Raw genomic sequence first — 24674 nt, forward strand, 5'->3', positions numbered from 1 at the left:
CTTGAGCCCCCCTCACCTTGTGCCTTACAAGGGTCTCCAAACCTCTTCTGATCAGGTGCACACCCGTTCTCAACCCACTGCCAACAATTCCACCAAATCTGCGCACAGTGAGGCACAAATCCATTCTAGTAACTCACACACAATCTGCTCAGGGAATTTGAACACTCACCCTTAAGCTCCTTTCTGCTCCAAAGGCCCCAGGTGAACTCACCCAGTGCCAGCTGGATAACTGGAGAAGGAAGGGAGGCTTCACAAGTAGGGTCCCACCTGGGTCACCAAACTCTTCATCACATTCCCCACCATGTATTGACTTTAAAGTCACAAAACTCCTCCTTATTGTACAATATCCCCCTGACCAAACAGGTGGCAGACACTGCCAACCTCTGCCACCCCCCCACAGAATAACCACAAACACCATTTTTGTTAAAAAAATTCCTGCAATTGATATGTGCCACCCCTTCCCACCACCTCACAGCGGGTTGGGGTAGCGGCGCTGGGAAAGCAGCCTGGGCTGTGTGGGTCTGGCAGCGGCAGTGAGCTGGGAAACAGAGAGAAAGACACTGTGTAAGGGTGGGTTGTACCCCAAAACATGGATTTTCTGTCATCAGGATGCAGCCACAAATATCCCCCCCCATCACTCTCCTCCACCATTTTACCTTCTTACAAAACGCTTTATCCCCAGGGCTGGTAACCCCTAAATTCCCCTGCCCACAGCAGATTGCCTGCAATCTGACATCACCCCAAAAGCCATCACCAATCCAAAACCAGTGGCTGCCTGACCCCCAAAGCCAAGAACCAACCCCAGTCCCATCCAGCATCCCTGGAAAGAAGCCCAGGATCCAGGGCTTTCCATCTTGGCAAGATCCCCTCACCTGAGACACCTGGGTGGGGTTGTAGAGGGGGATTGTCCCCAGTGGTGGGAGAGGTCCAGGATAGCCTGTCTGGAAGGGATGAAGAGAAAGAAATTTAACAGCTACCCCCGAGTTTTGGAGCAACCGCAAGCAGAGAGGTGTCCTGGACACCCCTCATCGTGCACAGACACATCTCCCTCCTGTCCTCACCTGCTGTCCTGCTGACTGCCCTCCATCCCTGTCCTGTGAGCCTACCACCTCCAAGGACACTGGACTGAAACCAAAGGTATTTTGAACATGCATTCCTCCTGGGACAAACAACAACAACAACCAAAAACTTAAAATTGAGAGCAGCTTCTAAAAGGCCGTCAGGGAGAGGGATGAGGGGATGCATGCAGCATTTACCAGGATTTCTGGAGAGAGGCTGAGCCAAAGGAGTTGTCCCAGCTGTGAGAGGGGTATCGGATGGGGATGGCGATGTCATCTCCTGAAACCACATCCACTTGTTTAGAGCAGAAGCTTCTTGTGTGGTGAGAAACCCCCTGCACCAGATACCACACCACACTTTTGGGGTCCTGGTCTGTACCTACCCTGCTGGAGATGTGCCCCAGGAGGTGCATGAAATTCACTTAAGGAGGGGCTACAGGGTCAGGGCAAGCAACCCTGCCACAAAGGTAAATGACTCTAGAGCTCAAAATTATACAGGAGGCTGGACACTGAGCCTGGGTACAGCATGAGAGGCCAACAAATTCCACAGGTCTCCCTCTGTTCTTCATCTCCTGCTATAGTTTTGAGAGAACATCCCAAATTTTCCTGCTCTGGGACTGTAGGTCTTCCTCAACAAGGAGGGAGTTTTCAAGGGAGAATCTCTGCCCAAGCCCACCCTCAGGGATGTGACACCCTGAGGACTTGGCCAGGACTGGGGTGACCATACATGGCTGCTTCCCCCTCGCTGTTATGCTTCCAATTAAAGAGGTTTTCCCATCCTTTCAGCTCCTGAGACCTGCCAGAGTGGTGCCACTCACAGCTGCTGTGTTCTGCTCCAGTGGAGGGCAAGTGATCCCTGTGGAGCTTGCCAAGGGCTCAGAGGACCTCCCACATCAGAGGCTTTATAAACTTACAATTACCATTATTCAAGTATTCACTTCCAGGCTAAAAGAGCTCCCAGTCTTGCTCTGTCCCCACACAGAAAGGGACATGGCCATGAAGAGCTGGAAAAAGGCACAGCCTCTGAGTGAGTACAGAGGAAGAAGCAGCAGGTGATGGGCAGATGTCACCATGGCCAGGACAGCATTTTATCCCCTACCTGTGATTCTGACGTGGAGGAGTCTGAGTCTGTCTCAGACACAGCATTGGAAGAAGTTTCCTTGGTGGGTTTTGACCGAAACCAGCCAAACCACCTGAATCCAGAGCTCTGGAAAACAGAAGTTGTCACAAAGATAAAGAGTGGGAAAGGATGAGAAGGTGAGAATGCCATGGCCCCCTAGGCACCTGCTGGGAGTGTAGGCACCGTTTTGCCAGGGGCAGGGCTGGCACCAGGGACAGGCAAGCTCAGAGCATGAGGCTCACACCAGCTCTGGCGTGCTCACCTTGTCCTCATGCAGCTTCTCTGCCTCCTCCTTGGCAGAGTCCTCGGCTGTGCTCTCTGAGGAAGCCCGACTGTCATCCAACGAGACAGTGGAGGTCTCTGAGACAGTCCGAGTCCTTGTCTGTAGCTCCTCCTGGCATCAGAGAGTGAAGCTGCCACGTGCTGTTCCCAGAGGAGCTGCACAGAGCATGGTCAGAGTGCCCCTGGGACTCCTCCTTGCCAGGCTTAGTGGAGAGCATCCCCAGGGAACATCCCTTACACAGCAGAGGGGGAGCAGGAGCACACACAGCAGGGTAAAGCCAAGCACTGCAGTGGTGGGAGGCTGCAGAGAGCTCCCCTAATCCTTCAGATCCCCCAAAGGGACAACTGACATGATGAATGGGAGGATTCTGCGTGAGTTCAGTGCGTGGAATGACAAGCCACCAAGTCCCAGATCTCCCCAGGACATACAATGGGACAGCCTCTCTGACTCACCTGCTCTGCTGGGAGGGCTGGCTGCACCCTCCTGGGGGACAGCAGGTCACCCCAGGGCTCCCCAGGTTCTCCTGTGGAGCAGAGAGAAGGGACATAGAGTCAGGGTTTGACTCAAGGAGCTCTTACAAATTCATCAGAGTATTTCCAGTGCCTCTATCATCCCATCCCAGAGCACAGTCACCCTTGTGGTGGTCAAGATATCTAACAACTGCAAAGGGCCATTCTGGTCTCTGTCCCTGCCAGCACCAGGGAGATTAAGCCTTAACTGGTGCATCTTAAAGGCAACTTCTAAGGAAGAAATTCTTCCCTGTGAGGGTGATGAGGTCCTGCCACAGGTTGCCCAGAGAAGCTGTGGCTGCCCCATCCCTGGAAGTGTTCAAAGCCAGGTTGGACAGGGCTTGGAGCAACCTGGGATAGTGGAAGTTGTCCCTGCCCAGCATAGGGGTTGGAATGAGATGAGCTTTAGGTGCCTCCCAGTATTCTGGGATTCTGGGGATTTTACAGGGAAACAAGGCAGCAGAACTCACCTGCCGGAGGCACTGGCTGTGGAGGAGAATCAGCAAAACCCCCTCCTGGAGGGGTGGCCATCCCTTGGGGGGCCATGGTGGGCTGCAGCTCTTGCCCAACACCAAGCATTTGTGATGCTGTAGCCTGAGCAGGTGCTGGGGACCAGAGGGACACATCCTCCTGGGAGCTGGGGCCCTGGGGTGGCACAGGCTGGGACCACTGGTCATACTGGTAGCTTTCGCTCTGGGAAAGCTCATTGCCAGGCTCTCCATCTGCAAAAAAAATCCCTCAGGAATTTACAATTTTTATAATGTTTATAATTCCATCAGGCTGTTGCATGGAATTCTCCCCTTCTCCCTTCCACATCAGCAGGAGCTGGGGCAATGAGCAAAGACACCAGGGACCAGGCAAGGGAGGAGGCAGGACACAGCAGGAATCTTTCAGAGGCTTCAAGGATGGCAGGCTGGGAAAGACAGGGTCGGGGGAGGGGGGGGGGCAATCTCCTGGGAATGTGCCTGAGGTTGCAAAGGAGCTCAGAAGGGGAATGCCATGGAAGAAAAGAGCCCATGACCAGCACACACCAGCAGTTCAAAGGAGCCTGGGGCCTCCAGCCTGTTCCTTCATTCCTGCTACACACCCTGAGCAGGAAAGATAATTCCACAGCAGCATCCATGGATGAGTTTCTTGCTTTAAGCAGATTCATTCAGGGTTGGGTTTCTGTTTCAAAGGCTGGTTGAGCAAGTGGGGTTTGTTTTATTTAACACACACATTGGTCCCAGGTGGGAGTCCTGCTTATTCCAGCTTGACAGTCTCCTGCCAGAAACATGCTGGGCACTGGGAAATTTCTCTCCCATTGCCTTGAGACATGGCAGGCAGGACCCAGATACCACAGGGCACCTCTTGGATGCAATGCTACCAAACCCTTTGCTTCCCTGCCAGCACTGCCTCCATCTCACTCAGGGTTGGTTTCAATGAGCTGCTCCCACATGGCCTGGAGATGCTCAAGATCCATAGGGAGGAGGATGGATGTTCAACTTGATGCTGCCTGGCAAGCTCAGCTGGAATGTCAGGGAGGACAGCCCAGGCTGTAAGGTTGGAGAAGGAGTTTGCTGTGACCATGTGGATCCCAGCTTGGCACCTGATTTAGGCTTTGTCTTCCCAAGATGGATGGACTCAGCAGCAAACCAGCTTTCTCTGCATGCAGGTCCCTCAGGTGGTGTCTCAGGATAGCCTTCACAATGAACAAATGGGCCAAGCATTGGCAAAGGGAGCTGCAGAGACCACACAGAGCAGACCTGACTGCTTGGAGAAACCAAGCCAATGGGATCATCACACCTGGGACTTCCTTCCAGGGAAGGAAGATCATAGCCTCAGCCCTGATAGCAGCAGAAGGCAGTCAGGATTGATGATCCTTTTTACTGCCTGGGAGAGCTCTTTGAAAAGGAGTCTGGCAGCAGGGAAAGCTGATAGGAAGCAATGTCTTGAAGGAATTAGTCTTGTTTCATCCTGTCTGCACCAGCCTCTATTCTCCACCCTTCGGCGCCAGCATTCCCAGCAGAAAGCCAGAGCCAAGCAGCAGCAAGGAGCAGTAGGCTGTGTGCAGGGGTTTCCAGCTCATAGACATGGATGCAAAGCAATGCTGATGGGTCACCAGCCCCTGCCTTCTCCTCAGTGGGACATCCCAACGGGTGCACTGCCTAGCTAGGAAAGGAAAGCTCTACTGCTCTTCCTTTGATAGGAGGGGAGGGGGTCATGTCCCCTATCCCCTGGTGTCTCTTGGCCCTCTGGGTGAACTGATGCTGAAAGGGACTCTTGGGGTCACTGAGAGGCAAAGCAAAGGGATCCAAGAGGCAGCAGGGAGGGGGAAATGCTGGGGCTTCACCAACAGGCATCCTGCAGCTCTGCACACAGCAGGATGAGCTCCTTCCCAATTCCTTCACTCTCTAAGTGTGAAGTCCCCTTAGTTCAGCTCCAGTTTGCACCCTCACAGGACTGCCTGGGAATGGGGCAATCTCTGCTAAGGCTCAGCCGGGAGGCACAGTACCCACCCCCAGCACCTCTTCTCCTCCCATGGCACCCACAGGGGCTCCTGAAGATGTGCTAATTAGGCCCAAATTATTCAGACTTTACATGAGGACATGAGTATCAACCCCTCACTCTGCAGCCCATGCCTGAGAGATGCATCCAGGCAGGAGTAGCCTTGGAGCTCAGGGGGGATGCAGGAAGCAAGAAGTAGCTGCTGGAGAAAACCCCAGGGAGTGCAGAGCTGCTTCCCAACCCAGGACAGCACAATGCCACATATGGAGAAGCCTGCTCTGGGAACCACAACCTCCTGCTTCATTGTCTTTACCTGCTGTTGAAGGAACAGTGCAGGAGACCTCTGGTTGAGTGAGTGCCATCTCTGGAGGAAGGTCATCTTCCACCTCCAAGGAGTCAGAGGGAGAACATGATAAAACAAAGAGAAAAGGATGGCACAGAGCAAAAACTAAGGAAACCACAAAGCCAGTGTAAAGGAAAGCACACTGCTTGTGGGTCTGGGGCTCATGGCCTGCACCAGACTGCAGGAGCCCAGGCTGCAGGTGAGACCCACACCAGCATGGACACAGCTCTGCCCAACAAATGAGGGGGGCTGCAGCACTACTGATAGCAGTCAGGAGGGGACATTATATGGAAAATGTCACCAAACCAAAAGCAGCAAGAAATACAAAAAAAGAGCATTAATCAAAGGCTCAGACACAGGTAAAGAACCCAAGAGTATACACAAAAGGTGAAGCCCCACCAGTGTCCTCTGCAACATCCACCCTGGAAGGGGAGATCTTTACTCACCCACCAGCCCCCTCTGCCTGCCCTCCTTGAGCCAAAACAAGGAGTGTTTTTCTTTATGTGAAGCTCTCTAGCCTCAGGCACTGTTCACACTGAAGCTGCAGGTCCCACAGCAGAGACTACAACTCAGAGCTCACAAACCAAGAGAAAAGACAGCAGGGCAACAACAGCCTTTGAACCTCCATCCCCATCCCCTTGGATGAGGATGCTCCTGCAGGCAAACCACAAGACAGACCAGCTGTCCCACCACATGCTCACTCCTCCTTACCTCCCACTCCCGGCAGCAGGCTCGGAGCTGCTCCAGCCAGTCAGGCTCCAGGGTCTGGTCCTGCTCTGGCATCTCCAGGAGCAGAGGGTCAGAGAGCTTCAGGCGCTCAGCCAGCTGAGGGGTGAGGAGGACAACAGGAATCATCACATGTCAGATCCACAGGGATCAATAGCACATGGCTGGGCTCACGGGCTCAGGGAAAAATAGCTTCACTTCACAATATGGGGGTAAAAGTAACACCAGCCTCTTGTGCAGGATTTATTCCCTCTCCCACAATGCCACAAAGGTGCTGACCCACCCCTTGCCCTGCAGACAGTTTCAGCAGATCCACAGAGATGCCAAAATACTTGCGGCTAAGATGCTTCTCCCATCAAAAAGGCATGTAACTATCATTATCCTTTTCTTCAAGCAAAACAACTACCTTTAATCCCACCTAACAGCCAGCCCAGGGCACTGCCAGGTTTGCAGAACACCCCACCAGAAGCCCTGCAAAGGAGCCCAGCTTCCAGGGCTATGTATCAGCTCCTCACTTACCCCCATGAGGATGGATGGGAGCTGGTGTTTGTCTGATCTGTACTTACAAATCTCTGAGAAGATTTCACAGCCTCCCAGGCCTGTCTTGATGCTTAACATCCTTAGAGCTAAAGAATTTTGTCTTAATATCTTAGTGAAATCTTCCCTGCTACAAATTAAGCCTCTCTATCCCTGTTCCTGTGGCAGCTGCAGGGACAGCCAGGCAGCATCTCCAAAGAGCAGCCTCCTGTGTGCCACAGGGCTGTTATCACGTCCCCCATTCCCCTTCCTCCCTCAGCATATCTTACCTAGAAGAAATAACCCTGAGGCCTTCTTCAAAGGTCATTTTCCCCTCAATCTCTTATCACCCCAACTCTCCTCTTCTGTACTCACTCCAATTTGGCCCTGTCTCCAAATCAACGTCCCAAACAGGACAGAGTGCCCCAGCCAAGACCCCTGAGACCCCAGAACAGGAGGATTATCACCTCCTTGTCTCAGACATGCAGTTTTTGCTCTTAAAACCCTGAATAGTCCTGTAACATTGGTTGGGTTTTTTTTCCTTTTGTATCAGCATCCTGTTATGCTGCTGCTCAGTATTTTTTCTGTGCTCCACTATCTCCCCCAGGTCCCTCTCTGCAGTATTGCTGCTCTGCATTTAATTCCTCCTACAAAACAGGGCTCCTGCTGCCCTGGCTGCAGCCATGTCAGTGACATGGGGCTCCAGGAACCATCAACAGAGGAAGAGGCTCTTCTGGGGCAACCCAGAAGTCCAGGGTGAGATGGAAAGCTCCTTGCAGAGCTAAATACCAGTCTGGAGAAATTGCTTAGACAAGAGTCCAGTTTTAAGCCAGCTGGATGGTGGGAGATGACACTCAAACCTGTGTTCCTCATCCACATTTTTACTGAATTTTCTCTTACTGGTATCAACCCACTTATTGGAGGTTTTTCAAGTTATCCTCCATCTCCTTCATGCTCATTTATCTTCTACACTTTGCTGCAACAAGAGCCACCAAAGGCCATCTAGAGGTGACTTTGCTGGTCAGCCACCCTCCACAGGCACTCAGGTCCCACACCAGTCCTCCTTAGATACTTCCTGCTATTCTTGAACTTTCGAAAAACAAAGTCCAAACCAGCACAAAACACACTTCCCAACTCTTCCCAGTGTTACAGCAAGACACAACCTGCCCAGCCAGAGCCCAGCGTGGGACAGGGACTGGCCATGGAGAGCAGAGTAACCCAGCACCCAGCCAGGAGTTTGCACTCCCTACAGACCCACTGTCCCACCTCTTTACAAACACACCTCTGTTCATCCTAAATCAATTGCAGGAAAAAGGAAATTATAAGCATGATTACTCCTAAACGGGAGGAATGTTTAATCCAAAAGCTAATGTGCACTTTGATCCAATATTAATGAACCAGCACCTGGTTGTATATAGTCCCCAGCTTCAAAAGAGGGGAAGTCTTAATCAAACACTAATGTGTATCATAATTTGTAACACAGTCTAAAACATCAAAGACAAGAGCATCTATGAATGCACTAGTTTTTCAGATGAAAGTGTTTTCTCCCAGGAGAAGCATTATCCCCAGCAGAACAGCAGATCTGAGAGGCTGTTAGACAGTAAATAGGCTTCGATGACGGGGATGGAGGGGCTGTGCCAGCCAAGTTTTGGGTGATTTTGGCAGCACCCGCTTCAGATGAGCATCCTTGCTGCCCCTCACCTCACAGCACCACGGCTTTTGCCCCTTTCATAGAATCACAGAATGGTTTGGGGTTGGAAAGGACCTTAACAATCATCTCATACCAAACCCCTGCCACAGGCAGGAACACCTTCCACTACACCAGGTTGCTTCAAACCCCATCCAACCTGGCCTTAAAGGATGGAAAAAGGCTCAAGCAGCCTCAGCACTGCTCTGGGGATGTGCAGGGAGAGGGGAGACGGGAGACCTGGTCTTCCTACAGCTCCCAACCTTCCCAGGAAACCTGGGACACTTGGCTTCACTCCTCCCTGCCCCAGCTCCCCGCTCATGAAGCAGAGGGGCTGCTCTTGGTGCTACAAGCTGGGACATGCTTCTACTCACTGTAACCTCAAAAATACCCCCAGCAGGTAAATGGAGTCATGGGTGATGTGCTGGAAGGGAAATGTGAAGCACTCCCACTTCAGCTCCTTAAGTCTGTGCCATTTACAAGTTCAGAGAGCCCTCCAGAATCAAAAGCATCCTTTGTTTCCTAATAACTCTGCTCCTACTTGTAAACATAATACCTTTGTTCTCTACCTTAAATCCATGGGGTTTAGAGACCCCAAAGAGGTTTTGGCTTTGCTGTACTCTGCACACACCAGCCAGCAAACCCTGGGGGGCTGCTCAGAGCTGCCAAGCACCTCCAGCCATGGGAAAAACAAGGATGCTTCCCACTGTACCAGGTTGGTATCACACCCTGATGAGGGCTGAGGATGTCCCAGACTCACCTTCACCACCTGGTGAGCCAGGACAGGATGGGTGGCCGGGTTCTGGTGCAGGAGCACCGTGGAGATCTGCTCACAGTACTGCAGGGCCTGGGCTGGGAGCCCGTGGTCAGCCAAGCGGGAGGCATAGAGCAGCTTGTACACCTTGGGAGAGGGAAGCAGAGCAGCCACAGATGAGTGAGCAGGCAGAGGGACATGCCTGTGGATGCCCCTGCCATGGCACATCATCCCAGCATGACTGGAAGCACCCTGCTCATGACCTGCAACTTGGGGTCACTTCCACCCATTCCCACTGGGGCATCCAGTGGTGGGGAGAGCACAGCAGCTTCATAGGATCACAGAATGGTTTAGGTTGGCAGGAATCTTAAAGGTCATCTATTTCCAGCCTCCCCCTGCCATGGGCAGGGACACCTTCCACTAGACCGATCACTTTCAGAGGTATATTCAACCAACCCATGCAGTGCCCAAGCAGCAACAGCCAGGTGCTGATATGCAATAGGAAAAGACCATCTGCTACCCAGAGAGCAGGAAGGAGACCAGATCTGAGAGCAAGCACTGATCACACACACTATGAACCTCAAAATCTGACCTGGACGAGGCCCTCGGCCCAGGCAGTGTCCCCATCGCTCCCAAAGCCCAACAAGGGAACAAGCCCCAGGAGCAATCTGAACCCCTGGCTTCAGGGGCATGTGTACAAGTTTTGGGGCACATCTGAGCTGCTGCTCAAGATGTACTTGAGCATCTCCACTACCTGGAAGGGGAGCAGGAAGGACTCAGGCTGTCGTAGGTGCTGGCAGTACTCGAAGATTTCCATCCTCTGGATGGCCTCTGTGCTGGCAAACTGGGCAAATGCCTGGCTGCAGAGAAGAGTAGGGTCAGCAAGCAAGAGCAGAGGTCCCTGCCCAAAAGGCCCCACACAGCTCACAGTAACAGCAGAAGGATCCCAAACAGGGATTGCTTTTGCATACAAATGAGATCCTAGGGATGGAGAGAAGGTGGGACAGGTGGCTCTGCCAGGAGCAGCATCCTCCTGGGCTCGCTCACCGGTGGCTGCTGCCCAGCAGAGCCATGCGGTCTGCCTTGTTCCCGAAGTAGCCAAAAGGAATGTCTGCCATCAGGTAGCAGAAATGAGCTGCTTCAACTGCTCCCTTGCTGGCTGGAAAGGAGGAAAAAGGCAAACATTTAGTCCTGAGACATCACGACATTGCTTTGGAGGCCCCCCAAGCTCACACAAAAACCATAACCCAACCACCCCACTTCCCTTCCCTGCCCACACAGACCCTGATCCCTCCCCTCCCCTTCTACCTGTTTTTGTCCATTTTCCCTGATTGCTGCTTTCTGTACCTCAGTTTCAGTTCACTGGTAGAACTCAGAGAGCCTGAGCAAGGGTCCAACTCCAGCTCTGATACACTGCAGGTGCCCACCTCCCCCCCATTACAGCTGCTCCCAATGGTCTCAGCTCACCCAAAGTGTCTCCCATGGTGACGATGGCTCTGTGGTTCAGCTCCATGTCCCCAACCTTGTTGGACAACATCACAGCCAGGTGGGGCCTCCAGTCACCCCACGTGGCATCGCCACAGCACTGGAGGGAAACAGGAGAGCGAAGGTGAGCAGAGATGGTCACCCCAAGGTGGGTGTCACTGACAGGTGACAGCACAGGGGAACACACGCCTCCTGCCCACAGACCAGTGCTGCCTGAGGGATCCTTCCTGACATGAGCTGGAAGAGTGTCTGCAGAGGGTCATTGGTGGCCAGTGTGCTGGTGAACCTGCAAGGAGACATCAGGGAAGGGCTTCAGTGCTGGGACCCCAAGCCCTCATTCACCTCCAAGGGCATGTCCCAAATGTCCCAGAAAGAGGGTCCTGAGGGACTTCCCAAGGAATCCTAGAATGGGTTGGGTTCAAAGAGACCTTGAAGACCATCTAGTCCCACCCCTCTGCCTGGGGCAGGGACACCTTCCACTATCCCAGGTTGCTCCAAGCCCCATCCAACCTGGCCTTGGACACTTCCAGGGATGGGGCACCTGCAGTTTCTCTGGCAACCTGTGCCAGGGTCTCACCATCCACACAGGGAAAAATATCTTCCCAATACCCAATCTAAATGTACCCTTCTTCAGCTTAAGCCATTCTCCCTTGTCCTATCAATCCATGCCCTTGTGAAAAGAAGGCAGAAAGGATCATCAGCCCATGGGGATGATGATCTGCATTACCTCCAAAGCAGGCAGGTCTCCAGGACTACACAGGATAAAACCGCCTTAAAAGGATTTGGGTTCCAGAAGACAGAAAATTTCTACTTAACTCTCCCTGAAGGGATCAGCCCAATCCAGACTAAGTATGTTAATTCCACCAGAAAATGCTCATATAAGTGGGATGAACAGCTGGGACCAGGCTGGATCACAGTGAGGATGGCTCAACTCCCCCTACCCCATGGCTGCCTTTGCTAGGGCAGCAAAGGTGAAGCAAAAGACTCAGAATAAACCAACCCCACATCTCCAGGGAATGGCTTTTCTCCTGCTTTCCAGCCCTCTCTTGGTTTCTCCTGTCCATTGAGAAGGCCAAAGGGTCTGACCCATCTGGATGGATGCCCCCTTCCCTGTTTGCCCCCTCTGAAAGGCTCCATCTGAAATCAATGCTCCTTTTCTGGTTTTCAGCTGGGGCTGAGGGCACTGAAGGGAAAACAGGCTTGGCAAAGCCAGGTATGGACCACCATACCCTGCTCTGGGTTCTCCAGCTTACCCAGTGAGCACCCAGCTGTAGGTCCGAGAGTCCATCTTGCTGGAGAGGAAGAGGGCATGGCCCCACAGCTGGTTTCTCATGGCCCAGACCAGAGCATCCTGCAGCCAAGGGGAAGGAGAAAAAGGGTTTGCATTAACTCTGCTTCCCTGCCCTCCTCCACTGCCAGGGGACCCACTGCTCCCCCAGCTCCGAGAAGAGCCCATCACTGCTCTGCCTGTAATTAGTACCCTTCAAAAATCTCTTCCAGGTTCACAAAAGTCCCTTTATCTTTCTACCTTGAACAATTACAAGAACTTGGACCTTGAAGGCAATATGGTCACTCATGGATTTCCAGGAGTCCTGATTTTCCAGCAGTCTGTGCTGCCTGCTAGCTCTCAATGCCACCACTGTGGGATGGCAGCCTGGGCACTCAAATTTCTCTGCATCCAGCCCTTCTGTCTCCTCTTTGTGCCTTAGGCATCCCCTCCAGATCACACAGCCGGAAATGGGGCTGGAACTAGAAGATCTTTAGGGTCCCTTCTGACCCAAACCATTCCAGGAGTCTATGAAGCTAAATGTGCAGTGCTGGTAAAAGCCTCTGCATCTCATTTTCACTTGGATCACCCATCCCAGCGATGAAAAATCACTGCCATAATCCCTGTTATACAAACACAACTTGAAGGGTGAATCCCACAACTTGGCCACCCTTCCCTTTAAAACCCACCTAAAGAGGCCAAAGAGAAAACCCTCAGATCCATGTCCTGGGTCCCACTCACCACTTACTTTCTTCCTGCCATAGTAGAGGAGCTTGGTGAACTTCTCCACAATCTGTGCCTGCGTCTCCACCACAGGAGGGACGTCCCCTGTGATGAGGTCCAGCGTCCCTGGCTGCCGTGATGCCCACTCATCATCCGTCAGGCCCATCAGGTTGGCTGCAGGTTCTTGCCTCTTGTACCTGTCCTGGCGCCTGCAGTCCTGCATCAGCAGCTCAGCCGTGTCTGAGCCCACCGTGGACTGGCAAAGGGAAGCAATGAGGCACTTGGAGGCTGCCCCATGAGCACAGGGCAATGGCACTTCCAGTCAACACCCTCACACCTGTGTCCTCATCCCAGCTGTCCCAGTTGAGCAGGTGGGACCAGTTTATCACTGTGTGGGTGTGACCAAACTGTGGATTCTACACCCTCTATTCATTTCCTATGAACTGTTACCAATGGACCATTTGTAGCAGCTGCCCAGGGCACACCTGAGCCCTCAGGCTATCAAAGACACCTGTGAGATAAGAGCTTTGATAACTCCCCTCCAGGGAGTCGTTGGCACCTCCACACCCACCTGAGGTGTCATGTCTGCTCATGGGCATCAATGATTCCCAATACTCCCCGACTCACAGAGTGAAATCACCCATTGTGTAATTTTCAGCCCTGGGGAAGGTTCTGGGTGGTCCCACATGCACCTGAGGGGATGGAAACTTGGGGGTTTGGGGACTTGGGAACCACTCATCGGATCCAGAGGAGGAGCAGAACCTCGACAGGAGGAGACCACCACTCTCCACCAGACTGTGACAACATCTGCACCAACAGGTTTCTCACTTGTTTTCAGTTTGGACTTGGGAACCACGTGGGGCTCAGCACAGGGGCCAACAAACCCCATTGTGTTTGTGCCCCAGGGGCTGGGTTATACTTCAGGGTTTTGTGGGTTATACCAATTTCTCTTTGTGCCATTGCAGTTATTGTAATATTGTTATTAAATTGTAACTCTGATTTATAATCTCTTTTGAGTTGGGTTCATTTCTCCTGCAGGTTTACCTTTAAACCAGCACATCTCCCCGGTAAGGTCAGCCTTGGCTACCAGCACACAGGTTTGGAGGGAAAAGGATTGAGCACAACCAGGAAGACCTTCCCAGCACTATTTCTGGAGACATTATCCACCACAGAATAAAACTGGATGCATTTCTGTGGATTAAGGGCATAATCACCCCTTTTCACACCTAAGTGCTGGCTCCTCAGTGAAGGTGGCACCAGTCCCTTTCATTGGGCTGTTGGAAGTTCCCAAAGATGAAAATTAGTCATGGAAAAGGATTTGCTCTAAATATACAGGCAGCATCAAACTGATGGATACTGCTATGGAAATGGGATTGGGATTCTCTTAGGGTACACCTCCCATGAAAATAGCAACTGGATCAAAAAGCACCTAAGGGACACACTACTTGTCTCATTTCCAAGATCAAAAGTCACCCCCTTCCATGGGATACCCACCCCATTCTGCCGGCAGAGGAGGACCAGGAATTTCCAGAGAAGAGATGAATCTCTGCCCCTCTGTGTTGTGAGATCACAGCCCGTGGTTATCTTCTGCTGGCAAAATGTCATCACATCCACCTTGTGCAGGTCTTCCCTGCAGCAGAGAAAGGCATCAGAGAAACCCAAGGCAAAGCAATCTAGGATCTCATTCAGGCTTGAAGAATCCCCCGATTCACTGATGGCAATGCCAAAGAATCCAAGTGAGAGCTGGAGTAGAGAAGACCCCCAATGCCAATGACCACATACCATATTTAAGCTCAAAAACACTTGAATTTTATCACTATTATGACTCTGTAGCTTTCTGTGCTTTGGGAATGCACAGTGCATTTCCAACCCTCTCTCTACCCTCCTGATAATATTTTCCTCCATCCATCTGCAAAGAACCTCAGTTTTGCTTTGCTTGTCGCTGTTTTATCCATGGATGTCCAACACTGTGGGAGCAGACACAGTCTGTTATTTAACTGGCAGAGTGGAGGGTCACATTAGTGACCACAGAATCCCTTTGGGATTGAAACAGAAACCTTTCAGCTGTGTGCAAGCCAGGCAAAACTGCTGTCATACAGTAAAATCACAAGGCAGTTGGAAAGAAAGCATGGATGAGACAGGGGAGAGAGACTGGGGATGAAGATGTTGATCCTGATTCAACTAAACCAACATATTAGATGGAAATTCCCAATGTGCCCTTTGGCCCAGGTGGTAACGCAGAATCATAATGGTTTGGATTGGAAGGCACCTTTAATGGTAATCCCATTGCACCCCCTGCCACAGACAGGGACACCTTCCACTATCCCAGGTTGCTCCAAGCCCTGTCCAACGTGGCCTTGGACAGTTCCAAGGATGAGGCAGCCACAGCTTCTCTGGGCAACTTGTGCCAGGGCCTGCCCACCCTCACAGAGAAGATTTTCTTCCTAATAGCTAATCTAAACCTTGTCTTTTTCAGTATGAAGCCATTTCCCCCTTGTCCTGTCACTACATTTCCTGAGGAAGAGTCCCTCTCTGGCTTCCTTGTAGGCCCCTTCAGACACTGGAAGGTGCTGTGAGGTCTCCACACAACCCTCTCTTCTCCAGGTTGAACAGTCCCAACTTCCTCAGCCTGTCTCCATAGGAGAGCTGCTCCAGGTTCCTTACCAACTTCATGGCCCTTCTCCAGACTTCCTCCAACAGTTCCCATGTCCTTCTTATGTTGGGGACATCAGAACTGTATTCAGTATTCCAAGTGGGGTCTCCTGACAGCACAGTGGAGGGGGACCTCCTGGACTTCTACCCAGCTTCTGTATCTATACAGGTCTTTTACTCAATAAATAGTTTTACCTTTTTTCTCCCCGCTTTGACTGTGAGTGGCCAGAAACACGCTGGTGTAACCAGTGCAATACAGACACAACTTGATGCAACATGACGTGGCCCACACTGGGTGAAGGTACCTACTGAGTCTGACCCTGCTATGCTCAACAGTCTCAGGGGACAACAACCTTAGGAAAAGCTTAACCACAGGTTGACCCAGGGCTTTAGACATACAGAGATTAAAAAAAATCATTTTTCTGGGACAGCAGTACAAGCTAAGGTCAGACATACAAACCACACTGAACCCACACCCTATGAATATTCAGAAAGAACCCCAAAAACATCTCCCATAATGCAAATCAACCCACACTGCATCAAAGGGGCTGGGATGCCACCCTGTGCACTTGGATGTGCCCTTTGCAGATAACAGAAAACCACAGGGACCCGAGAGTCTGCCTTGAGCTCATGTCTCCTCCAAAAGGAGACAGCCAGGAGGACGCAGCTCCTGGCCCTGCTGGTGCAGCATACCTGGCCAGGGGCCCTGGGAAGGTTTGTAGCTCCTCCAGCTCTTTCGTGCCATGAAGGAGTGCCTAAAAAACAAATTCAGCAAGAATTCAGAAGCAAATTCAGCAGCTGACTCCAGCAACCAGGCCAGCCCCAGGTGGGTGAGCTGAAAGCCAGTGCCTTACCAAGGGCTCAGTGGTGTCACTGAACTTATTCTTTGTGCTGTCTTAAGGTAACCCCAGAGCAAAGACCCTGAACCATCACATGGACCCAATGCTAAGGTCAAGGAAAGAAATGCCTGTGAGATGGCATCTTACAAGGGTTTGAAACTGCAGGCAGTTTTTGGCCTAAACAAAGTGGTGCCTCCTTGAAGGACTGGGAAACAGCATGAGATAATTAAGGCTGTGAGAAAACTGGCAGTGTAACTAAACAGCATGAGATAAGAGAAGACTCGAGAAGAGCAAACTGTGAGAATGGAACGTGTCTTCATGATTTCTCATGAAACTAACATTACATCTGAAGAGCAAATAATATCCAATTAGAAGTTGTAACAAAGTATTATGGACACTGTCATAGACCTATGGGAAGGTGGCCATGGGAGGGATTAAGAATATATAAAGAGTAACTAGTAGTTTGAAAGATCTTTCTTTCACTTTCCTATTCCTTCCCCTCCATTTTATTTTATTTTATTTTGAGTGTGTTGCACATAGTTTAATAAATTAGTTTTGTGTGTGACACCCTGTGCTCCTTTGTCTACCACAACTGATGACAGCATCTGCCTCCTTTGGGAAGAAGAATAGTCTGGAATGCTGTAGCAGTCTCAGAGGATGGAGCACCTCAGGAAGGTGAGTAGAGTTGTCCCTCAGAGTTACAGAACACATCTGTCCCCATCAGGAGGGATCACTGTGAGCAGGTCACAGGTACCAAAGGCTACATAGATGAACGTTGAAGCAAGATCCAGACACAGACTCAAAAGTCCACGTGGGAAGGAGAGAATATTGGAGCAGGAGACAGGAAGGCTGCTAAGGAGGCTGTTTGGGTGATGAACAGTGTTTGCATTGCCCAGGGTAAGAAAAGCCACTCCAGTGAGGGGACTGAGGATGTTCTGGGGGTCCAGGCTGTGTCATACCTCCAGGCTGTGCAGCTCAACATGGGCCAGCTGCCCCTCAGCAGGGTGGTGGGGACACACCAGCACCAGCTGGCCTCCAGCTCCGAAGCACAGCGACGTGTGCGGCTGCGGGAACTTCAGGGGAACCGCTGGGGTTGGGGTGGACACCAAGGAACCCCCTGCAATGACACAAAAGCCTCTGTGAGTCCACTCACACTGACCTGTAAGAACTTAAGAGTGTGCTGCCTGGCTCAAACACTCTCAAGGCCACAGAAAGAATTTGCCATAAGATAAGCCACCACAGCAGGAACTTGAGATAAGGACAGGGGAGGAGTTTGCAACAGGAAGGTGCTAATTCCAGGCCTGGCAGGGTGAGATCTGGTTAGGTGATCCTGGTTAATGAATCCAGACAAAAATTCCCACTGTGGCAAACTGAGAAAGGAAGAAATTGCTCATACATATCACCCCAAATTATGGGAACAGCACCTGTGACCACCTTGTCGACACCCAGAACTTGCAATGAGGCTGGAGAAGGGACTGGAGCATAAGTCCTGTGAGGAGAGGCTGAGGGAGCTGGGGGTGTTTAGCCTGGAGAAAAGGAGGCTTAGAGGTGACCTCAGCACTGTCTAGAACTCCCTGAAGGGAAGTTCTGGCCAGGTGGGGGTTGGTCTCTTCTCCCAGGCACTCAGCAATAGGACAAGGGGGCACAGGCTCCAGCTCTGCCAGGGGAAATTGAAGTTGGAGATCAGCAAAAACTTCTTTGCAGAGAGAGTGCTCAGGCATTGGAATGGGCTGCCCAGAGAGGGGGTGGATTCCCCATCCCTGGAGGTTTTTCAGCTGAGCTTGGCCGTGGCCCTGAGTGCCATGATCTGGTAAAGGGACTGGAGTTGGACCAAGGGTTGGACTTGATGATCTCAGAGGTCTTTCCCAACCCAATCGATTCTATGATTCTATGAAAGGGGGTATCCCCCAGAAGAACAACTCCAGGACCCCCACCACCAAGAAGCCCGGGGTGAAAAAGGGCCAACAGGACACCACTGGATCCACAGGTGGTGACTCATTTGCTTGATATCTCTCATCCCCATCACCCCCCTAGCAATTTCCTTCTCTCTTCACCTCACACTTACTGTTAAATAAAATCCATATTATTGACTCCAGCATATGATCTCCTTTGCACTTTAATTCAGCCAGAAGTGTGTCTCAATAGTCAGATCAAAACATGACCCCACACCACAGTCACTATGGAGGACATAACCAGCTCCCACCGTGTCCCACAACTCAAACAGCCCTCCCTGGCCCTCCTATGCAGGAACTGTCCTCAAAAACAACAGGTACAAACAACAAACCTTGCACTTACCCAAGCAGAGCCCCCAGACCTTGTACCCACCCCACAGCCCCCCACTTATGCCCCTATAGCCTCCTCCAGGAACAGACCAAGCTGTAAGACAGCTAATCTACCACCAGCCATTTATTCCCACACTCCCCCTTGTCACTGCACTCATCACACCTCACCTGTTTGTTCCTCATTCCAGGTCCCTGGAAGCACAGGGTCATACTGGTCAGCACCATCACAGATGTACTGGCTGAGCTCATGGCTGCTGGAGCTGAGCCCTGACTCATGGTACTGCAGGAGCAGGCTGGGCTGGAGGAAAGGAGAACACAAACATGGGTGAGAAACCAAGGACACCTCTGCTTTCCTCTCCTAGGACAGTGGGACAGCTCTGCTGCTCCAGGAAAGCGCCCAGCAGGAGCAACACAGCCAATTCCCAGCTCATGCCCTGCAGCACCTTGATTTTGTCCTGGCAAATACCCTGGTCATACCCAACAGCTTGGAAAAATAATTTACATCAGCCACTGGTCTAGTCTGACAGCTCTCCTGGCCCTAACATGAGCTCCTCAACACAGCCAAGGAGATGGGGCTTGGGAACCCAAAAAAGCGTAACCCAGAAGCAAAATCAACACAGCAGTTTTGATCTGATATTTTTATTTGATCTTTTTGATTTCCCTTGGCGAAGCACAGCAATCAGGACACAAGTGGGATGGAGCAGGACTTGCTGGACAGAGCTGATGCTGACACAGAACTGTCAGCTACCAGGGAGGAGAGAATCATGGGATCATTAAAATTTTTAGGTTGGAAAAGACCCTTAAGATGACTGATTTCAACCATTAACCCAGCCGTTATCACCACTAACCCTTATCCCAAAGTGCCACATCTATAAGTCTTCTAAATTCCTTAAGGGATGGTGCCTCCACCACCTCCATGGACAGTCCGTGCCAGGGCTGGATGAGCCTTTTGGTGAAGAAATTTTTCCTAATATCCAATCTAAACCTCTCCTGGCACAACTTGAGGCTGTTTCCTCCTATCCTATCACTTGTTACCTGGAAGAAAGGAGTGTCCGGCTCCTCACTTGGGGAATGACAGCCCAGATGGTGGAGTTTATAAACACTAATAATCCTCAGGGCCTGTCAGGCACTGAATGCAACATAGCAAAGTGGCCTTTTTCTCCTTAGGTGGAGTGGAGACACATGGATTGCTCCTCAGATCTCTTGGAAATCCCCCAGCCTGTCATTCCCCACCCCTGCCCATGCTGAGGTTACCTCCTGGGGCTGGCCATCAGCCTCCCCTGAGCTGCTGCTGAGGGTTTCACCCCCTGCCCCTTCACTCCTGGCAGCCGAGGTGTAGGAGTCATAGGACTGCATCCTGCAGGTGGGAGCAAAGGGGGACACCCTGAAGGTGAGAGGTTTTGGAACCAGCCACAAGCCCATAAATTGTGTGGCAGATGGTTGTACCAGGCTGCCCAGACTCCCCACCCTTACCTGTCCTGCCCCGGGGGGCCCGTGGCCAGGTTGGGGTGGTAACCCCTGTAGTAGTGCTGGTCCTGGTAACTGGTGCTCTTGCCAGAGGGCTCTCCCTGCCTCAAGTCTAGAGAGGAATCAAGATTCAGCATTACTCCTCCAGGGCAACAAGGAAGATGCAAAAGAAAAGCTACAAGTCAGGCAGTCTGCCATGCACACTCCATTTGCTTCCAAATTATCCTGGAGGATACATTAGAGACGTAATACCATCCTGGACATGTTTGTCAACACAGCACTGACGTCCTTTCCTCTTTTCTCCCTCCCCTTGTCTTCAGCCCAGAAACTCCAGAAGAGCAAAAAAGAGGCCCTGGCCACCATAATCACACAGCTCCATCAAGCTCAGCCTGGAATCAGGAATGACACAGGTTTTTAGCCATGGAAATGAAGATCAAACATCGCTTGGGTGCACGTAGATCCCACTCAGATTTCCTAAAGGCAAACTGGCAGCCTGTGCTGCACAGGTAGAGCAACAGCCAGGAGTGTGGGCAGGGAAAAGCCCTGGATATGTGCAAGTCCCAAGAGAAGAGCCCATCCTGAAGAAAGCATCATTTCTTTTGCAAGCAAGCTGCCTCCATCCCCAGATCCAAAGGACAAGGCCCTACCTCTGTCACCCTGCCAGGCCATCGGCTGCCTCTGGTGGCTTTGGTAGGGATAGTCATCCCTGTAGCTGGCTGCTGGATACTGCCAGTGGGGGTCTTCATATCCTTGTCTGAAAAACAACACATTATTTGAGGAGGAGGAGAGGGCACCACTGTGGGTTCCGAACCACGGCTAGGGTTAAACTTGTGTGAAGAATGGGATCTCTGAAGGCAGAAATGGTGATGGAAATAAAGCCAGCACAACTGTCCAGTGGCAGGGTTAGAAACTGGTCCAGCATCACACCTGGAAGGAGCAGTAAGAGGTTTGGATACCTTCCTATCCTCACCTAAGGGAAAGGTGTGCACTGCAGTTTCAGGGAATCACAGAATGGCTTGGAGTAGAAAGGCCCTTTAATGGCCATCTCGTTCCCCCCCTGCCATAGGCAGGGACAATTTCCACCAGCCCAGCTTGCTCCAAGCCCTGTCCAACCTGGCCTTGGACACTTCAGGGATAAGGCAGCCACAACTTCTCTGGGCAACTGTGCCAGGGCCCCACCACCCTCATAGGGAAAAATTCATAATACCCCATCAAACCCTGTCATCGCTAATCCATTCCCCCTTGTCCTGTTACAAGTCCCTCTCCAGCTCTCTCATAGCCCCTTTAGGCACTGGAAGGACTCTAAGGCCTTGCTGGAGCCTTCTCTTGACCAGGCTGAACAATCCCAATTCTCTCAGCCTTTCAGTTTCAGCTCAGTGGTGAGGAATTCCCATAGGGATCAGCTTTTACGCACATTTAAGGAGAAGTCCCCCCAAAAGCACCTTGTCTGCCAAGCTCTGGAGCTGCTGTGTCCATTGCACAGCTCAGCAGGTGTTCCCCCAGCCAAGGCACCCACCTGGTGCTCAGGTACCTTAACCCTTCCCAATTCACACAGGGCCAGCCCCATGCAACACCCTCTTCCCAGCATGAGCATCCCAAAACCTCAGCACAAAGCCCCACGTGCCCAGTCCATAACCCACTGAGGGCAGTAACTCAGGCAAATCAACCCAACTTCGCTGGAGCACTGGAGCTCTTCCTCAGCACGAAAAGCATCCTCCAGCCCACATTTTATCCATCCACCCTCTGCTGTTCCAGCAGCTGAGCTTGCAGGCTGCCTCTTGATCCTATATTGGCCTTTGTATTTTTATTGTTCACCTTGCACTTAGGAAAAAAGAACTATGTTTAATCAAATCTGAAGGAAAAATGCACCTCAGGATTGGGACAGGGTGAAACTACAACCACAGAAGTCACTGTTTTGAGAAGCAATCAGAGCTACAACTGCTACACAGCCTTAAATATAGAATAGAATCATAGAATGGATTGGGTTGGAAAAGACTTCTGAGATCATCAAGTCCAACCCTTGGTCCAACTCCAGTCCCTTTACCAGATCATGGCACTCAGTGCCACGGCCAGTCTCAGTTTAGAAACCTCCAGGGATGGGGAATCCACCCCTCTCTGGGCAGCCCATTCCAATGCCTGAGCACTCTCTCTGCAAAGAATATTTTTTCTGCTCTCCAACTTCAATTTCCCCTGGCAGAGCTGGAGCCCGTGCCCCCCCTGTCCTATTGCTGAGTGTCTGGGGCTGCTTTAATAGCTGGGTATCACCTGCTGACACGCTGTTTCCCTGTGCAGCCACAAGGGCACGACCCGTGAGTGGTGACACGGACAATCCTTATTTTAGGAAGGTTTCCAAGCAGAGGGGTGAGCAGGAGCTCTCACCTGGAGTAGGGCCGGCTGGGGTAGCTGCTGTCGTAGTGCTCATACCCAGAGACTGGTCTGTGGGTGTCCCTCCGGGGGTGGTGCCCCTCATCCCAGGGGTGCCCAGGGAGGTGGCTCCCATCCCAGGAGCCAGGGCGAGGCGGGTGCCCTGCGCGGAGGAGCTGCCGCCGCAGTGGAGTTGGGGGGCCCTGGTGCCCCTCGCCCCAGGCCCCCCGGGACTGGGGCCTCTCCTGGGGCTGGGGCTGCCAGGCAGGGGCCCAGGGATCCATCACAAGCTTTCCAGCAAGATCCTCCCTGGGTTTGGGGAGCTGAAGTCCCAAATGGCTTTAGTGGCCTGCAAGGGAAAAGTCACAGTGGGTTTGATCAGCAGCTTTTCACTCTCTTCAAACCCCCCTCCCCCATGAAGCCTCTTGGTACCTACTGTCTGATTTTGGGAGTGTGCTGGAGACCCAAAATGCCCAGAGGCAAGAAAAAACCCATCTCTACCATTGCCTAAACTTGAACTTCCCCCTAAAACACCAGGATGAAACAGTCCATTTTTGAAAGCAACAGACATCCCAGAACAAGAATCCTGCAATGATTTGGGTTGGAAGGGACCTTAAAGACCATCTCATTCCAACCCCCTGCCATGGGCAGGGACACCTTCCACTATCCCAGGTTGCTCCAAGCCCCATCCAACCTGCCTTGGACGCTTTCAGGGATGGGGTATCCACTTCTGTGGGCAACCTGTGCCAGGGCCTGCCCACCCTCACAGAGGAGAATTTCCTGCTAATACCTAATCTAAATCTGCCCTTTTTCTGTTTAAAGCCTTAATCCCTTATCCTGTCATTACAAGGTCTGCTATAAGGTGTGTCCCCATCTTCCTTATTTAAAAAAACCCCAAACTTATATACACATACACACATGTATATATCTATACATATCCCTTACATAGGTAACATCCAGGTAGGATTCTCCCGCATTCCCAGCTGCAAAGCACCACAGCTCACAGGCCCCCCAGAGAGGTGAGAAATCACCCTCACCTCTGTGACACAGCATTGAAACCCTGGTTTATGCGTGGCAGGGGAAGGGATATTGGCAAAGCTCTGAGCAGGACAAGGAGTTATGCTCAAAGAAATGAGTAAGAACAGAGGCAAGGAGAGATGGAGATTTGCTCTTGTGAGCTGAGGGATGGGGTGGAACCTGAGATTTCCTCCTGTCCTTCAGCTCCAGAAAGAATTGCAAGAATTAATTATAATAGTCCCATGCAGAAGAGGAAATCCTAAAGAGAGCCCAGGGCAGCACAGGAGTGAAGCCCCAGCTGCCAAGGGGGTTGCCACCCCAACCTCCTCTTGCTGGACTGGTACCCAAACCACCCCCATCACTCCAAGCCTCCAATCAGGCAGATGCTCTGATACTGCCTGAGCCCCTTCTCACATCTCTCACTCAAATTTTAAGGCACTTTGTGGTAATTCCAGGACTTGGAAGACTCGGTTCTGAACAGAAGTGGCTCAGTCTGTGCCTTTCTGGGTGAAACCTGGGCAAATCCCTGCCCTAAATAACCCCCAAGCACAAACATCCAGACCCTCATCAGTTCAGCCCCACCGAGGGCCCCCCCATTTTCAGCCAGGGATTCCCACCACCATCCACCCACCCCCCAACAGACACACACACCTGCTCAGAGGCCGCTGGGCCCTCCTTCCACTCCCTGTTGCCACTTCCAAAGTCCAATGCCACATGGGCCGGCGGCCGCCGTGGGGACAAAGGGCAGCCCCGGCTCCTCCTGCCCAAGTGTGGCCGCTCGCTCGGCTCCCAGGGATGTCCCACGGCTGTTGCATCCTGAGGGTCACCTTCTCCATCCCCTGCATCTCCTCTCACCCAAGATAAGGAGCGTGCAGCCCTCCAAGCTCAACAAAAAAGCAGCCATATATTTCTCCCATGGAGTTTTTTTGATGCAATGAGGTAAGTATGGGCAGGTTGTGACAGGGCAAAGGGAAGCAGTTCTAAACTGAAAGGGCAGAGATTTAGATAAGATGGTAAGAGGAAATCCTTCCCTGTGAGGGTGGGGAAGCCCTGGAACAGGTTGCCCAAAGAATCACAGAAATCACAGACCATTCT

General features: G+C 51.8%; 1 protein-coding gene across 1 annotated transcript; it reads right to left on the reverse strand.

Moving 5' to 3' along the window:
• Window positions 1-442: 442 nt before the first annotated feature.
• SEC16B (SEC16 homolog B, endoplasmic reticulum export factor) lies at window positions 443-24269 on the reverse strand. Its single transcript, XM_071565097.1, has 26 exons — window positions 24231-24269; window positions 22578-22911; window positions 20846-20952; window positions 20205-20310; window positions 19986-20088; window positions 18900-19029; window positions 17409-17566; window positions 16304-16365; window positions 14453-14588; window positions 12984-13214; window positions 12222-12319; window positions 11173-11254; window positions 10951-11068; window positions 10531-10642; window positions 10238-10343; window positions 9490-9630; window positions 6512-6625; window positions 5771-5843; window positions 3441-3692; window positions 2914-2984; window positions 2441-2572; window positions 2158-2265; window positions 1257-1338; window positions 1062-1159; window positions 873-941; window positions 443-538 (listed from the first exon to the last, which is right to left on the reverse strand). Exons 2-26 carry the CDS (start codon window positions 22844-22846, stop codon window positions 470-472), a joined length of 3027 nt encoding a protein of 1008 aa, XP_071421198.1. The 5' UTR covers window positions 22847-22911; window positions 24231-24269; the 3' UTR covers window positions 443-469.
• Window positions 24270-24674: the final 405 nt, after the last annotated feature.

The sequence above is a fragment of the Pithys albifrons genome, chromosome 10 (assembly GCF_047495875.1).
Source record: "Pithys albifrons albifrons isolate INPA30051 chromosome 10, PitAlb_v1, whole genome shotgun sequence".
Lineage (NCBI taxonomy): Eukaryota > Metazoa > Chordata > Aves > Passeriformes > Thamnophilidae > Pithys > Pithys albifrons.

What these genes read in the sequence shown, in the direction of transcription:
- SEC16B (XM_071565097.1), bottom strand. Translation starts at nt 22,846, where the DNA reads ATGGATCCCTGGGCCCCTGCCTGGCAGCCCCAGCCCCAGGAGAGGCCC. An exon ending in CTGATGGCCAGCCCCAGGAG is followed by an intron (nt 19,030 to 19,985) that starts GTAACCTCAGCA and finishes CCTTTCCTCCAG; the next exon opens with CCCAGCCTGCTCCTGCAGTA. An exon ending in ACCCCACCCAGGTGTCTCAG is followed by an intron (nt 539 to 872) that starts GTGAGGGGATCT and finishes TCTGTTTCCCAG; the next exon opens with CTCACTGCCGCTGCCAGACC.